We start from the raw sequence: 17,233 nt of genomic DNA on the forward strand, positions 1-17,233 counted from the left end.
GTCAGTGCTCCATATGAGCACTCTGCAAGCTGCCATGTCCTCCCACTGGCTTTCTTGAGCCTGATGAGACATCGAGTTTCATGCGACTGTCCTAGGCTTCTGGGTGCCCATCTCCGCCTACGGACGTTGGCTGTGGACATCTCACTGCAGCCTCTCGTCATTGGCAGAGCTGTCCCTTCCGTGGACAGCTAACCTGTGAGGAGGGGATCTCTGCACGGATTCGGGGAAGCCCAGAGAGAGAGCTTCCTGCTGGATATCTGCAACTCCTGATGGCCTTCCCAGCCCCCATGCCATTATCCAAGTGAGGGGCAGGGGGAGAGTCGTTTGGGCATAAGCGTGTCACTGGGTAATGTCCGTGGCAGGCTACCTTCCATCAGGTTCCCAGGGGAGCTGAGCTAGAACGTTACCTCCAGCTCACGTGTATCCACAGAGAAAGAGGGACTTGTTCACTAAGATTTTTCTTTGTTTTTAATATATTGAATCAAATAGTCTTTTTGTTAGTGTTAACGGGATTGATGAACTGGAATAGTTTGGAAGGCAGAGTAGAAGCCCAGAAGTGGAAACTAGAATCAAGGACAGATGAAACCAGAGATTTCTGAATTGGAAAAAGGCAAGAAGGCCTTGCTGGGTACAGGGCGTGCCACTAGGGAGAGTGGATGAGAATAGCTGCGGACGTGGTCGGTTTCAAAGCTGATGAGCTAGGAGTAGACACTTGCCCATTCAGCCCAATCCTTCTGTGGCTTTCTTTGCCAAGACCACTTTGGAAGGGAAGGCCCATTTCCCTGTCCTCAGCCAATCTCCACATAAATTCACAAAAGCTAACTGTACAGACGTGGTTATTTTGAGACAGACAGACATCTAATCCCTCGGGTCTGTCCTTTGCTGGAAATCAGTTCCTCTCCCTGTCTTCCCATTCACCACTGTGGTTCCTCCTGATACCCTGGGAGTGCCCACTTGGCTCGGGTCTGCTGCCGGATCCCCTCTCGTGAAGACTGCACTCCTTTGGAAAGATGGTGTTGGGAGTAGAATGGACCGCAAATAGGAAACCTACAGCCAAGAAATCTGATTATAGATTTCATGTGTGTTCTTGTCTTCTGATCCTAGCTGGCTAGGAAAAGGCCAGTGTCACCATTAGTGACAAATGATCTGACAGCCCGATTCTCTCTGGCTTGAAAGTTCACATCCCTGGGCACAGGCCCAGGGAACAGGGAGGGGCCTTTCACCTTTGGCTGAGCCACACAGGAGTTTTGGAAATGATCTGAGTTGCGCGGTCTTATCTGGGGTAAATGAGGGCAGCAGTGGGCTCAGTGACCTTCTGCGCCTTCCCAGGTAACTGTACATGACCTCTCTGTTCTCTCAAAGGGTCATTCGCCAACCGGTTGGCAGGATTTACTTTGCTGGCACAGAGACAGCCACACACTGGAGCGGTTACATGGAAGGGGCAGTAGAGGCCGGTGAACGGGCAGCTAGAGAGGTAAGGCAGCGGGGACGTCACTGTCTTGCCTGAGGCCGGTGGTGGTTTTGGCATCGGGCCTTTCCAGCTCTTGACACAGATAAATGTGCACATCCGCTTCTCTGCCACTCCCTCCGCTCCTGGGGGGCTCCTTGATGGCGCGTGGGGCCAAGTCCATGGGGACTTTAGAAGCTCACTTCCTAACACCATGGTCACTTTCTTGTAGGTCTTGAATGCTTTGGGGAAAGTGGCCAAAAAAGACATAAGAGTCCAGGAACCTGAATCAAAGGTGAGTTTCGCGGCTTCCTCTCCATGGGCCAGTGATCGAATGTAAAGCTCTTGACTCTCATCTTCTAGCTCTTAAGGTCATTGTAGATGCCGCTGTCGGGCGTATGTCCACGTGCTGGCCTGGCGGATATGTTCTGCCTGCCCTTGTCCAGGCGAAGGAGAATCACTCTGCTAACGCTGTCTACTCATCCATCCAGGATGTTCCAGCTATGGAGATCACCCACACCTTCTGGGAGAGGAACCTCCCTTCCGTGGCAGGCCTGCTGAAGATCATTGGCTTCTCCACATCAGTCACCGCCCTATGGATTGTGGCGTACAAATTCAGGCTGCTGACACGATCTTGAGGTTTCGGCCTCATGCTTTCTGCTTACTCTTTTCCCAGCATCATCAAAAGCAAAATGTTGGCAAAGGCCGTATCATTGGACCATCTTTAAATGCACTGGTTTTCACCCATAAGTTTAGTCTCAGTTGGTGTCAATGTAAAAACCACCCAAAGAATCACCTCGTTAATTTCAGTAAGATCAAAGCTCCATCACATTCTTTGCCTTGTGTCAACTAACTTGTGTTGGCTGGTAGAATAAAACCTTGTGACCAGCTCCCTAATTTCAAGATATGTGATTGAAATGCTGATGAGAAACAATTTCTGTGTCCTGTTTTGTTCTTTTATAACATGAAACACTGAATAATTGCAGAAATGAAGCGGTTCGCTTTCTCTTTGTAGAGGTTGAATAGGAGGCGACCCAGCCTGTGACCGTCCTTTTCACTCCTTGGGAAATGGGGAAGCGTGGGTCCAGAGCCAAGAGGTGGGGCTGAGCCTGGGGATGAGCAGCTCCCCCTTTGGAGGAGGCAGTGAAAGAGAAATGAAAACAATGGAGGTGTAGACCCCTGAGGGGCATCTTATGGGTCATCCTGGCCACTTCTTCCTGTGAAGTCTCTAGACATCTAGTCTGATGTTTCAGGTGACTTGCTGTGACTTGTGTGTAGCTCCCCAGGAGAGCAGAGCAGACTAGTGGTGGGACTGTCCCCCAGGAGGCCTCCTGGTGAGCGCCGCAGGAGACTGACTGCAGTAGGCATTTTCTCTTCCTCTTGGAAGATGGCTAGGCAGCACGATAACCTCCTCTGCCGATTTCAAAAAAGTATTTTCGTTTGTTCAGGTAGACCCTGGCTGTCTGAAGGCCCCTAGTGATGTATTTTTTTTCTTTTTTCCTAGGACCACAGTAGAATTAAGCAGATCCGTTAACTTGAATGACGGAGTTACCTTTGAGTAAATATTAACATGCTGATCTCTCTCAAACAGGAACTGAAATACACATGATAAATTCTGATTGCTATTTGTTGAGACTATCAAATAGAGAAAGGAAACTGGGGCTTTATATTATAATCTCACCGACTTTAGTTATTAAGTTTATAACAGACATGAAATTGAGTGGTTTTAATATGAAGACTGAGTTCTCTATTTTAGGAGTAATGTGCACCCAGAACAGTGCCCACCTCTTTCTGGCCTTCACCATTTAAAAAACTCAGATTTCTTAAAGCCCCCTCCAGAGGTTTCAGCCATAAAAGACTACTGTTCTACATATAAGCATCTAGGGGAAAAAGTCAACACCAATGTGATCAAAGAAAGCAGTTGACAAGGCTCAGTGGACTTGGGTCCACAGGTGGATACAGAGTTCACCTTATCCCATATCATTGATGAATGAGGCATTTCATTTTAGAAGAAGATTCTAGATAGCCGAAGTTTACTCTTTTGTGGACCAAAAATTTTACATAAAAATGTTGCTGGGTATACTTCCACACACTATTCAATAAGCTTCATTCCAGTTTACCTTTTTAAATTAATCAGGCCAATCCTTATGTTTCTTGATCATTTTATACTTTTATAAGAGAGTGATACCATTGTGTTTGCTCCTCTACTGAATGTCACATGATTGTTTTATAGCTGGTGAATCTACTGCTTCTTCTCTCATACTGCTCTTCCCATTTTCAGGATTTTCCTACCCTTATTATCTCCTAATACCTCTTAACCTAATCTCCTATCTTCTACTGAATGAGAATTAAAGATTGCCAGGGAAAATCAACCCAAGTTTATTACATAATTAACCTTATTAATTCACAAGTCTCTGGAACCTGATAATGAGGGCTTAAGGTTTCCAGTTTTGCCTATCCTAAGAGCAAAGAGCAGGATTTTTCCGCCACTCTTTACTTTGTAATTGAAAAGAGTTTTGGCTAACTAGGAGTTTGGGTAATATCTTGGATATGCTCCAGTCCATAAGGAGTTGGTGCATATTATATCAAACTGCTCGGAGAAATCACAGCCCTGATCCTTTTCAGTTGTTTCTGTTCACTTACTGATTAACTTTGTTCCCACACACCTTTTGGGAAATGCTGACTTCAACTTCTTAACTGGTAGCAGTTTTAACAGTAAGGAGGTTGTTAACATTATCTGTGTTTAATGCTGAAGGACTCCTGAGTACGTAATTTACCCTCCTTTCAAACTTTTTAGAAAACCAATCATTTACCCAAATGAGATCAGCCCCATTTAACTGTTGATTAAACTGTAGATCGAGCTTAAAAATGAATGCTATTCCAGGTGTGCTGAGACGCGAAATCAGAGCTGAGAACTCCCACCATTTTATTTGTCCACCACCAAGATCCTATAGGTCTTTCTTCCCACCCCAAGAAACTAGAGGCAGTTTAAGCAGCTGATAGAGCCTGGCATCTGCTTCAAAGTCCTGAAGGCTGCGTGGGCCTCACTCCACAGTAAGGCCGAGAATTAAACTTAAAAAGGTAACCTTTTTGTGACAACTGTTAAAGAAGGTCTTGAACCGCACTGAAGAGAAAATACCGAAGGATTGTGAACTCTGTTTCGTTTGATTGTGAACTTGGTGCCTAATGTTCTGTCTGAAATGTGCCCCAGTGCTACATGTGGGAGTATGCATATGTGTGTGTTTTGCCGTTGAAGTAATGGTTTTGCCCGTATGGTACTGTTTTGTTTGTTAATAAAGTGCAGTACCATCCCTGACGCAGACCTGGCTCCTCTTTTTAGTCAGTGAGGGATGGGCTTACGAGGCTACCTCGTACTGACTCCCAAATTCTCACAGTTCCCTTTGACTTTCACGTTCTGTCAGGGTTTCCTGGGAGCTGATCAAATGCTAGAATACTGTGTTCCTGCCAGGGTCACAATCAGTGAGGAGTCTAATAGTAGCTTTCTCACCTAAGGAGCTTCTGATGCCTTGAGCCGATCACTGTGGCTCTCTGTTTCAATCTCCCCATCTGGAAGAGGGTGGGTCGCACCCGATGACTTCTAAGATTTGTTTCAGGGCATCATTATGGGATTTATACATTTGTCGCCAGCGCTCTGGTAACATTTCGGCCTCTACTGGTATGGCAGAGGCAAAGTCACCCTCTGTCTTGGTTCATTCCTTTTCTTAGATTGGATTCCCTGGAAACAAACAAGATTGGAGAATAGGGGCAGAAGCTATTGGGGACGGCTCTCAGGAAATACAGCTCAGGAGGGTGAGCAAGGCAAGAGTGGGCAGGAGTTGACCTACTAAGCAATTGCAGCTGAGGCCTCAGCAGATCCTAAGGGGGGAGCTGGGATGGCCCTTCAGAATTGATCCCCACTGAAACAAGGGATCGGGCCTCTATCCCTTCCTTAGCTGCCCTCTGAGAGCCGGTGCCTTGGGTTGGGTGAGGCAGGTCCAAGGACCATTCTTAGTGAGGAACTGCAGTGAACTGAGATCAGCCTGTATTCCCAGTAGCAGCGGGATCCAGGGAGAGGCACCCACAGTATCCACTTACTCCCCAGGAGAATACAGTTGCCCTTTGTCATATATGAAACTTGAACTTGAGCTTTGGTTTTACAGATAGAATGGAGTTATCTCCATGAGCCTATCCCTGTTAGATAAGGGAACTGCTTTTAGAAGGTTGTACTTCTGTACGAGTTAGGTGGAAGAAAAAACTAAAATTGGAAGAAACTCTAGAAATGCTTCAATCTCTATCTCAATGAAGGAGCCCCTTCAACAGGTTGCTAACAGATCAAGGTGGGGGGATGTGAACTTATGAGCAGGAGTCCCAAATCGGATGTTCTCAGGAGTGAAGCAGCTGAAAATGAACAGCAGTAGGTATGATGCCTTAGGGAACAGTGGGGATTGTGGCTGACCTGGGCAATACCTGCCTCTCTCAGAAGTATCTATATTCAAAGTGCCTTAAAAGATTGTTAACTGATGAAAACGTGTTGAGGCTTTGCTCACAATTGTCAAAATTTTTCTGAAGTCTCTGATAAGTAAGACAAGGCTCGGTTTTACTTCACTGAAATGACAGATTGTTTTAGGATGCCTTTGATTTTCTGCGAAATGGTACCAAGACCAGCAACCATTCTCTAAAACTATTTAGAACAGGGAAGAGAGGCTGGGTTTGGAAGATCAAAAAGACAAGGGGGAAAAGAACTCCTCCCGAGTCCCTCTTAGACCAAAAATCTCCCTCAAGAGCTAACCCTTCCCTCAGCCCACCCAGGGCAATGCTTATCTCCAGCCCTGTCAATGCTGTGATTGACAAGAACAGTGCCAAACTTTACTGGAAAAATCACATCCTCGCAGTGAGATAGAACTCAGCTCTTCCGTCAGCATTCCATCTGCGCTGACTACAGTGTAATTTTAGTAAACAGGACAGCAACATTGGATGGATTTTTAAAACTATGAAGCTGCTGTCTGCTTTATACCAAGGTGGTGGGGAAAGTGTCAAGTATGTCTGTTAACCTGAAGGGGCCGGCTGAGACATCAGAGGAACAGGCAGTCGCTCAACCCACGCTTACTGGGCACCTACTATGTGTTGGTAGGCACCGAGCTGGGATTCAGCAGTGAACGACAGAACCCACCTTGTAGAGCACAAAGTCTAGTGTAGAAGCCCAGGAACATGTTCACTGTGAATCTGGTCTGTGCTGTGACAGAAAAACATAGGATATATGACTGCAGGGGAAGTGTTCTGGGGGGACATGAGATTTAAGGGGAAGTTTCTAGGATCTGCCTGAAGCCTCCATAAGCGTCACTGTGTGGCAACTGAGTGAGAACACTGCATCGGGCCGAGAAAGGAAGTACAAAATAACAAGATGGAGTCCTAGTCCATTTGGGCTGTCAACAAAACACCGTAAACTAGGTGGCTAGTCTACAGCAGAAATTTATTTCTCACAGTTCTGGAGGCTGGAAGTCCAAGATCAAGTCTCCAGCAGATTTGGTGTCCGATAAGAGCCCACTTTCTGGTACACAGATGACGCCTTTTCACTGTGTCCCTTTATGGTAGGAGGGAGTCTCTGCGGCTTCCTTTGTTAAGAACACTAATCCCATTCCTGAGGGTTCCACCCTCCTGACCCACGCACCTCCCAAAGGCCCCGCCTCCTAATGCCATCAACATAAGGGTTAGAATTTCAACAAGAATTTTATGGGGACAAGCATCCAGTCCCTGGCAGACAGCATGGCGAAAGGGTAAAGAAAATTACAACCAGCAACCTCGATAAATGCTGAATGTTAAGTCCCATTTGCCCCATGGACCACTGTTCACTACCCAGCCCTTCTCTGCCACCCCCCCCCCCCCCCGAGATCTTTTTTAACTAGGGCCCCCTCTCCCCCCCCCCCCCCCCCCCCGTGCGCAGGGGCCGCCTACATTTGTTTTAAAAGAGTGCCATCTTCTGGCCAAATACTGCTGTTTCAACAGAAAGCCTAAAGCATTCAAGAGTTTCGTTCTTGGGGACTAAGTGTCACCTCCAGACACACTTACTTGTCTGTGCTCTCTTACTTCCCAGTTGCTACCTGGATCAGAAATATTTAGTATTTAATATCCACAGCCTTTCTTCTGCCCAAATGCCCCAGAAAGATTGTTTTGTTATGTTGGTTGCTTGGCTTCTACTGTGTCTGTCTGGGTACTGGGTGAGGAAAATGTGTGGGAGCCAAGAAAGAGGGGGAAGGAATTACTTTTACCTTAGTTAGAGCAGGGACCTAATCCAGGAAAAGCAGGAGAGAGCTGCTTGGGGGAGGGGTGGAAGAGAAAAAGTTCTAGAAAGTCAACTTGGGGCTCTGGAGTGTAGCTGGAGAAAAAAGGGTTTGCAAAAGCTGCCTTGACCACCTAGGAACGCAGAAGGTGAGGAGGAGGGTCTTTAGGAAGTCTGGCTAAGAGTCGTGTGGTGCAGTGAGTACTTGGGGGGGCTAAATTGTGTTTCTTTCAGATACTTTATTGTACTGGGACCATCTTAGAAGTCCTCCAAACAGCCTATATTATTCGGGGCTATATAAATTCAGAGAACATATGGCTAATAGTGCCTGGCATCCTGAACTGTGCCTGAATACTGTGGTTTCAGTTCATGGGATCTCAGACAAACTGAAGACAAGGACCTCAGCAACCGTGCCCTGGGAAAACCACATCGAAGCTGGTAAACTGTGTACCCCAGGCTGGATATACGCTAAATAGGCCTCACGGGGAATTCAATTTATATTAAGAAAGAGAGGTCTGCTTATGCATCCTGTACCCTCACCTGATGACCACGGACCATCGTATCAGTATCAACCAGGGAACATGGGAGGTGTGGATGTGGGGCCCTAAGGTGGGTCCAAAGAGGCTATGTTAGATGGCCTTTATATTTTTCAGAGCAGGCTGGAGTGTGCCTCCTTAAGCCAAGTTCCCTGGGGGGTGGCAGGGGTGGGGTCCATGGAGACAGGCTAAAGGCAGGATCAGCTTCTCTGACAAACCAACCACCTTGGTTATGCCTGCCCTTTTAATCCTGCCAGCTGTATTAGTTTCCTATCCTTCCTATCCCAAATGAACACAAATTCAATGGCTTAAAACAACACGAACTCAAAATCTTACAGCTCCAGAGGTCAAAAGTCTGAAATGAGTCTTACAGGGTTAAAATGGAAATGTCAATAGAGCTGATTCCTTCTGGAAGCTCCAGGGGAGAATCTATTCCTTGCCTCTTGCAGCATCTAGAGGTTGCTGGCGTGTTTGGCTGGTGCCAGACCACTCCGGTCTCTTGCTACCACGGACCCATCACCTCCTCCTCACCTTTCGTCCTCCCGACTCCCTCTTTCTTTTTTTTTATGATTTCACTTATTCATTTGACAGAGAGACAGAGAGAGAGCATGAGAGGGGAGAAGGTCAGAGGGACAAGCAGACGCCCTACTGAGCAGGAAGTCAGATGCGGGACTCGATCCCGAGACTCTGGGATCATGACCGGAGCCGAAGGCAGTCGCTCAAACAACTGAGCCATCCAGGTGCCCCCGACTCCCTCTTAAGGAGGATACCTGTGTTAATAATTGAGCACACTTCACCTGTACCCCAATGTTCATAGCAGCTGTGGCCACAATCGCCAAACTGTGGAAAGAGCCAAGATGCCCTTCAACGGACGAACGGATAAAGAAGATGTGGTCCATACATACAATGGAATATTCTGCCTCCATCAGAAAGGATGATTACCCAACTTTTGTATCGACATGGACAGGACTGGAGGAGATTATGCTGCGTGAAATAAGTCAAGCAGAGAGAGTCAATTATCATATGGTTTCACTTATTTGTGGAGCATAAGGAATAACATGGAGGACATGGGGAGATGGAGAGGAGAAGTGAGTTGGGGGAAATTGGAGCGGGAGAGGAACCATGAGAGACTGTGGACTCTGAGAAACAAACTGAGGGTTTTGGAGGGGAGGGGGGGAGGGGGTTGGGTGAGCCTGGTGGTGGGTATTAAGGAGGGCACGTATTGCATGGAACACTGGGTGTGGTGCATAAACAATGAATCTTGGAACACTGAAAAAAAATTTAAATTTAATGAATAAATGAACAAACAAACAAATAAATAAATAATTGGGTCCTGGGTAGTCTCCCCATTTTACAATCCTTAACTTAATCATATCTGCAGGGTCCCTTTTGCCATGGAAGGTAATATATTCCTCGTTCCAGGTGTAGGACACAAACGTCTTTGTTAGGGTCATTGTTCAGTCTACAGCATGGACCATAATGCTCTTGAAAACCAAGAATTAAATGCCAGCATTGCTCAGTCCTCAGATTCCTGCTCTTTTGGGGGCCTGAATCTGGAGCAGCAAGTAGAATGTTGAATGATTTAAAAACAAATAAGCTCTCTCCTGCTTCCACGAATGCCGTCCCCCACCCCCCTGCCCCACTCCACCACACACACATCTGAGGAGAGCCATTTCTTGGTTTTGTCCTTTAGGTACAAAAAGGCTGGAAACTGTGATCCTCAGAAGCAAAGGTATTTGTCTCTGATAAGCACAAAACCAGGCCCCAGTGTTGCCCCTTCCATGAACAACAGAAGAGAAATTCTTCTAAGCCAAGTTCCTTCAGACTCTGCACATGACTGAGTACTGGGCTCTTGTAGAAACCTTGTTGGTCCTCCCTTCAGGTAGTAGGACCTCAAAGTAAAAGTAACCTACCAGGCACCTGTCAACCTGTCACCTCCCAAAAGACGAGGCAATGTGCCGATCGAGCAAAGCTAAGTTTATTAGACTTGCTGCAGTGAAGAAGGACATCATATCAGCAGTGTTAGCAGTGTCCTCAAAGCAAAGATATTAGGGCAGGGTTTATAGGCTTCTGGGTGATTCTTAAGGCTGATCTTGCAAGGTGGAAGACTGGTTGGGAGGGACGACTGGGTGGCTCAGTCCATCAAGCGTCTGTCTGCCTTGGGCTCAGGTCATGATCCCGGGGTCTTGGGATCAAGCCCCACGTCGGGCTCCCTGCTTAGCGGGAAGCTGGCTTCTTCCTTTCCTCCAGGCTCATGTCCTCTCTCTGGCTCTCTCACTCTCCAATAAATAAAACATATATATATATGTTTTAAAGAAGGCTCATTGGGATTGGCAATCTATGACATCATAGTTTAAAATGGCTAGGCACAGTGAGGTCCGTGTCTTTGAAATGAGTCTTGACAAGCAAGCTGTTAGTCTGGAGATATAGGCTATTGCTGGCAGTTCAAAGTTTTGTATTCCAGGAACAAGTCTTTCCTGGGACAAGATGCCAAGTTGTTTTGACTGGTTCTTGTATGGTTCAGCTCGGGGCCAGGAAAGCTGTTGGTTTCAGTTCTTAGATATAATGCAGCACTGAGCATACTCAGGATTGCGACACGCACATGTTGATTTCTTGGCCTTGAGAACTGTCTTTAGAAACTGATTCCTTGGTCGCGCCTCTGTGGCTCTGTGGGTTAAGGCCTCTGCCTTCAGCTCAGGTCATGATCTCGGGGTCCTGGGCTCAAGCCCCAAATCCTGCACTCTGCTCAGCAGGGAACCTGCTTCCCCATCTCTCTCTCTCCACCGGCCTCTCTACTTGTGATCTCTGTCTGTCAAATAAATAAATAAATAAAATCTTTTAAAAAAAGGAACTGATTCCTTGTAAAGTCATCCTCCTTTGCAGACGAGCATGCGTGTTAAGAGCTGGGTCTCTGGGGTCAACTGGGTTTGAATCTTGGTACCTGAGGATGCTTTTTCTCACCTGCTCCATGGAGCTCTTCAGTGGTTCGAAGCATTCATTAGGATAATGTGGATGAAAGCTGTTAGTAACGTTACATGGTAGCCTTAAGAAGGAAAAGAAGATTCGACATCACAGTTTGTAGTCTATGAGGACTCTGACTTCAAAAATACACCTTGAATTACTTTATTCCTCAACTACCATCTCTCTGGTTATTTCCTGCCCAAACGTCCAGGTGTCTCTTTTATCATACCATTTGAGTAGACCGAGTGGTCTTTTCAAAAATGCAAGTCTGGTCCTGTCAGTTGGGACTCAAGTCCCACTAATAGCTGCTGGTTGCCCTTTGGATAAGACTACATATGGCGGCACAGAAGGCTCTTTCTGCTCTCTTCTCTCCCTGCCTGCTTCCATGCCTCAAGGCACTCTTCTGTCCCTTAGAAACTTCTAGCCATCTAGCTTTGCTTACAAATCCTCAGATATATCCAGTCCTTTTCTGTCTCAGCTCCTTCTCTCTAGAAAGTTCTTTGATGCAGTCTTCACTTGGCTAAATCCTTTGGATCACTGATGATGTATCATTTCCTCAATGATGCCTTTCCTGACAATCCCTTTGTCACAAATCGTTCTTCAGCATAATCTCTCATCATTGTCTTTCCCCTGCTAAAGCTTTGAAATCACACATGTGTTTAAGTGATGTTTAGTCTCTCCCCCAGTGATAGGTCCCACCACAAATTGGGTGTATGTGTGCAAGGACCTGGGGGCCATCAACCCTCTGGGCAGAGAGACGGGGTCTTGGGTGGCCAGAGCTCCTAAGCTGCTCACTTCCAGGCATGGAGTGACCTTAGCCATTTACCCAGTATGCCACACATGCGCAATCATTCCTCCCCCCACCCACAACCATGTCATTTGTGAAAAGCACTGGCTTAAGCCAGTATTTTTGGCACACATCAAGATACAAGCAAGCAAGGATCAAGAATCATCATTAAGGGGCGCCTGGGTGGCTCAGTGGGTTAAAGCCTCTGCCTTCGGCTCAGGTCATGATCCCAGGGTCCTGGGATCGAGCCCCGCATCGGGCTCTCTGCTCAGCGGGGAGCCTGCTTCCTCCTCTCTCTCTGCCTGTCTCTCTGCCTACTTGTGATCTCTATCTGTCAAATGAATAAATAAAAAAATCTTGAAAAAAAAAGAATCATCATTAATATTCATATTTTTATCCTAAGCAACATCACTTGCAGGAGTAAAATTAAAACCCACTGTCATTTCCCTGGACCACAGTTTCATATGGTTCCTGGCATCTTCATGGTAATGACATAGCTTCAAACGTATCCAGCCACAAACTCAAGTTTGCTGCTCTTTAATTATTTCACTTCCATTGCAACAAGCCCTCAAAAGAAGGAATTTAAATGAGCCAATTAGTATCCGGAGGTCAGTCTGGAAGAAATAATTGACAGGAGCAGGCCTCGGATCTCACCAGGGCTCCTTGGATTTAAATTGGAATCTAAGAGCGAAGCATTTATTCATTATTTATTTCCCTCGATCATTTATGACATGCCCAGTCCTGAGGGGAAGCTGGGTATCCGGCTGAAATATAAAATTAACAAATTAAAATTAACAAGCACAGAAAGGAACAAATCCAATCTCGCCCCCGCTTGCTTCGAGGGCTGGGACTGACACTGGGCATACCCAGGAAGGGCGCCCCTGGTTCTTCCAAGTTAAGCCAACCTTCTCCCCTGCCCCCGCCGACCCCCACTCCCAGTGACACACGTGAAGCCACCCACGGTAGATATTTCTGGTTGGGTAAAGAAAGAAGACAGCATTGAGACGTTATGAGGGCTGTTTAGCATGAGGTAAGTGCTTTCAAGCACTCTGTAGACAACAGTGCTATGTGGATGAACGTCCAGGAAAACTGGCTCTGCGTGGCTGCTCCCTCAGAGCAGAAAAGAGTCCATGCTCGGTGTAACATCGTCTCCTCGGGCAGAGGCAACATGGTGGGTGGCGAGGAAGAGCAAAGGGCAACAGCCTTGGCGGCCAGGGAACGCTCAGAGGGAAAGGTGGGCTTTCCACGCCAGGGTCCTGCCATTCTCGGTCTGGGTTTCCAGGGTGTCTTGCGGGGTGGTGGGGGTGGCCGGCAGAAGACAGCAATAGGAAATCTGAATCCAGGACAGGGCACGCTGTCAGGCTCGGGCAAGAGGGCCCCGCATACAAGGAACAGAGACAGTTACAGACCACAGAGCCTCAGTCCTGTTCCCTAAGGCAGACCCATCTTTGTCAGAGGATGGGGTTTGGACCCAGCCTTAGGCCAGTGGTCTGCACTGGGTGCTTGAATTTCCCTGTTCTCACCACATCTCCCTACCAGGCCCCGGGTATAGCTGGAACCCAGGTGCTTCCAATCTCGTGCCCTTGCCTTGCAGCGCGCAGTGACCCTTCCCACCCTTCCTGAGGACTGGACCTCTGAAGCCACCTGCCCAAGTCTCCAGGGACCTTGGCTGACTCACCTGCCAGCCCTGCCTGTGCCCCTGCTGCTCCACCTGGGCCCACCGACCCAGGTGACGTCACCAAGCCAGGGCTACTGTGTGATTGCCCTGCAAGCTGCAATGGGTGGTGGGGGACTCCTCCCCTTGGCTTCCTGAGGAGGGACATTCTGGAGCTGAGCCCCTGAAGACAAAATGGAGAAACTCTCCAGGCTGACAACAGGGAGGTTGCCCAAGACAGAGGAAATAGTGCTGTCTGCAGGGATAAGTCCCGAGGGAGGGTCATCAGGCCACAGTCCGCTGGGTGGACAAAAGGCCAATAGAGCTTAGTGTCGCTTTCCCTGGTCACACATCTTTATTCTAGCTCAGCCATGTGCTTTTTCACTGAGTTCTTTCTTCCTTCCTTCCTTCCTTCCTTCTTTCTTTCTTTCTTTCTTTGTCTGTCTTTCTTTCTTTCTTTCTTCATTTACGAGAGAGAGAACCGGAGAGAGAGGCAGAGAGCAAGAGAGGGAGAGAGAGAATCCCAAGCAGACTCCGAGCCGAACACAGAGCCCAATGCGGGGCCTGATCCCATGACCCCAAGATCACCACCTGAGCCAGAGCCAAGAGTCTAATGCACAACCGACCATGCCACCCAGGCGCCCCTCACCAAGCTCTTTCAAACAGGGAACACACCTTTCTGATGTCAAGTCATGAAATCATCTTTTAGCAGCCCCCTCCTGACCCCTGGGAAGCATGGGGGCACATTGGGGGCCCTCTTCCTTCTGTCAGCAGGATCTGCGAAAAAGAGGAGGTTACCCTCCAGAAAGGACACCAGGAGGAGGAGGCCAAGGAGAGGCCTGAGGAAAAGCTGATGGAAACAGGAGGCTGGAAAGTGGAGGGGAAGGAGGAATCAGGGGTCTCCCAACATGCAGCACCCACCTTGTGCGGCTATGGTTCTGAAGCCACTTGGCAGAGTAGATTTTATTTCTAGGCTGGCCTCAGCCTGATGAAGCTTACGACGGTAAGATATGCCAGGAGCCCGGGCGGTGGGCTAGATGTGTGTTGTGAGAGACCCCCCTACCCAAGAGGCTTCTCTTGTAATATTTCACACAGCGTGACAAACTAAAACAGGGACACTTCAGGCCTTGGTCACTGTGTCCTTGCTGGAGGCCTTCAGATTCCCCACCGGGACAGCAGTTTCCCTTCTCCGTGTCCGGCTGCTTGTCTCCCTTCTCCTCAACGATCTTCTGCTCAACTGGTACTTTTTTGGGGGAGGGGGCGTGAGTCTTGATTTTCTGTTTTGCTTTATTAACTTAATATTTACAGTGACAGCTGGATGTTGCCCCAGAGCCTTTGGGAAGGAACAGACAATAAGCAAAAACATAAATAACAGGAGCAGATTGCCCAACCAGGTGTCAGAACACCAGACGTTGAAACCGGAAATGTCTTCAGGAGACTTCAAGGAATAACTACTCACCTTCTGACATTGGGTTACCGTAATCACTGAAAAGTTGTAATAATGTAGCGTATGGTGGGGGATCCGAATGAAGTCACAGTCGTCTCTGTACGCTATTTGGGATCGTTCTCAGATAGGTTCCTTTTAGGGATCACTGCTGTTTGTAATTGAGCAAATATCATGTTTGGATGTCTCAGGGATCATCCTCAGGCATTACTCAATCCCAGCACTCCCCATAACACCTCACCAGCCCCAACCTGTCCCCTAAACTCTAAAGATATGGCCAACATTCTATGTGACGTCCCCACTTGCATGTACATGGATACGTAATAGATGTTTCCAGTCTATTACACTAGACCGAGCAACCAGGGTCATTGGCTTGGATGGCTGCCCCGGCCTCCTAAGCAGTGCTCCTGCTCCCACACTTCCTGCAGAATAACCTGCTTTCCAAACTGCCAAGTTTGGATTCTGTTCTCAAAGTCACTTTCTCAGCGAGGCCTCAGCGGACGACCCCAATCTACTGGAGCCTCCCTCTGTCCACATTACAATGTCTCCCTTGCCTTTGCTTACATTTCCTTGATGACACTTCTCTCCACCGACCTACCCATTAGCATTTAAGTTCCATGAGGAGAAGGGCTGCCTCCGTTTTGCTCACAATTCTATTCCTAGCACCAAGAAAAAGTCACAGGCTGACTTCCCCAGGATGCTTACTCCAAGATGGAGATGTGGGCATGGGGAGGATTCTGGAGGGAGGGTGCTCTTGGGATCAAAGCCTATTAGGGAGTGAGGGAAACGAATCGGGCAGAAGGGGAAGTTGAACTAGGCCCTCGTTGCTGTAGGGGTGTCAGTGGATCCCATGGCAGCTTTGAAGCTAGGAGAGTCTCTTATACCCCACCGGGCCCAGTCTCTGGATGGGGGCTACCCTTAGCAAGGGACAGATCTTTGGGCCAGGGCGGTTTCTTCAGCTTACAGAAAGGGACACAGCCAGGAGCTGTCAGCTTCCCAACTTTCAGGGAGAATGAGTGCCCACAGTCTCCCAAAGAGGGATCTCTGTGGCACACTACAGTACCCACTACAAAGCAATTCTTGGAAACATTTGCCAACCCTGTACCCCTACTAGGAACCCTCCAATGGGTTGTCTTCACACTTAGAATGAAAGCCAGGGCCTTGCTATGGCCTAAGCCTCCCTCTGTGATCTTGCCTCTGTCAAACCCTCCAACCTTATTTCTTATCACTAAGTTCCTGTGACTGTCACTCCTGCCTTTAAAGCCCCAATTCTCTTCCTCTGATGTTCCAATCACACTCTCACCTTTGGGCCTTGCACTTTCGGTTTCTCGTGCCTGGAACGCTATTCCCCCAAAGAGCATCATGCTTCCTTCCCTTACTCTACTTAGGATTCTGTTCTAAAAGTCACTTTCTCAGAGAGGCCTCAGTGGACCACCCAATCTACTAGAGCCTCCCTCTGCCTACATCACAATGTTTCCCTTGCCTTTGCTTACATTTCCTTGATGACACTCCTCTCCACCAACTTACCCATTAGCATTTAAGTTCCATGAGAGGGGCTGCCTCTGTTTTGGTCACGATTCTATTCCCAGCACCAAGAAAAAGATCTGGGATAAATAGTATTCCATGTATGTTTGCTGAGTTGTGGTTGAATGGTAATCATTCTTTAAACCATATAATGCAATGGGCAGAAGAACATATGAAGAAGATATTGGGGTTAGACTGAGTGGTAAGAGAGCAAGAGAAAAGCTGTTTCAAAAAAAAAATATCTAAGCTTTGGAAATACCAGTAACTCAGAAAGATCAGGTCCTTGGTATTCCAGATAACTCTTTTTAAAAAAAAATTTAATTTTATTTTTTAAAAAGACTTTATTTTCCTATTTGAGAGAGAAAGAGAGAGAGAGAGAGAGAGAGAGAGAGAATGCTCACAGAGGGAGAGGGAGAGTGAGAGGGAAGAGCAAATGCCCCGTTGAGTGCAGATCTCAATGCGGGTCTCGATCCCAGGACCCCGAGATCATGACCTGAGCTGAAGGCAGAGGCCCAACTGACTGAGCCACCCAGGCACCCCTCCCGGGTGCATCTGAAGCTCATGTCCACCTCTTACTGATTCTGAGACCTTTGCCTCATAGCA

At 47.7% G+C, this 17,233-nt stretch overlaps 1 protein-coding gene across 1 annotated transcript in view; it reads left to right on the forward strand.

The window, feature by feature from the left end:
* The window catches only part of LOC111150422 (monoamine oxidase A), a 67,643-nt gene extending 62,885 nt beyond the window's left edge, over nt 1–4,758 (forward strand). The window contains exons 13-15 of the mRNA XM_022507860.1: nt 1,363–1,474; nt 1,680–1,742; nt 1,939–4,758. Coding sequence (XP_022363568.1) covers nt 1,363–1,474; nt 1,680–1,742; nt 1,939–2,085 — 322 coding nt within the window. The 3' untranslated portion in view covers nt 2,086–4,758. The remainder of the gene's footprint in view (nt 1–1,362; nt 1,475–1,679; nt 1,743–1,938) is intronic.
* Nucleotides 4,759–17,233: the final 12,475 nt, after the last annotated feature.

The sequence above is a fragment of the Enhydra lutris genome, unplaced genomic scaffold, assembly GCF_002288905.1.
Source record: "Enhydra lutris kenyoni isolate GAN:26980312 unplaced genomic scaffold, ASM228890v2 scaffoldscaffold23, whole genome shotgun sequence".
NCBI lineage: Eukaryota > Metazoa > Chordata > Mammalia > Carnivora > Mustelidae > Enhydra > Enhydra lutris.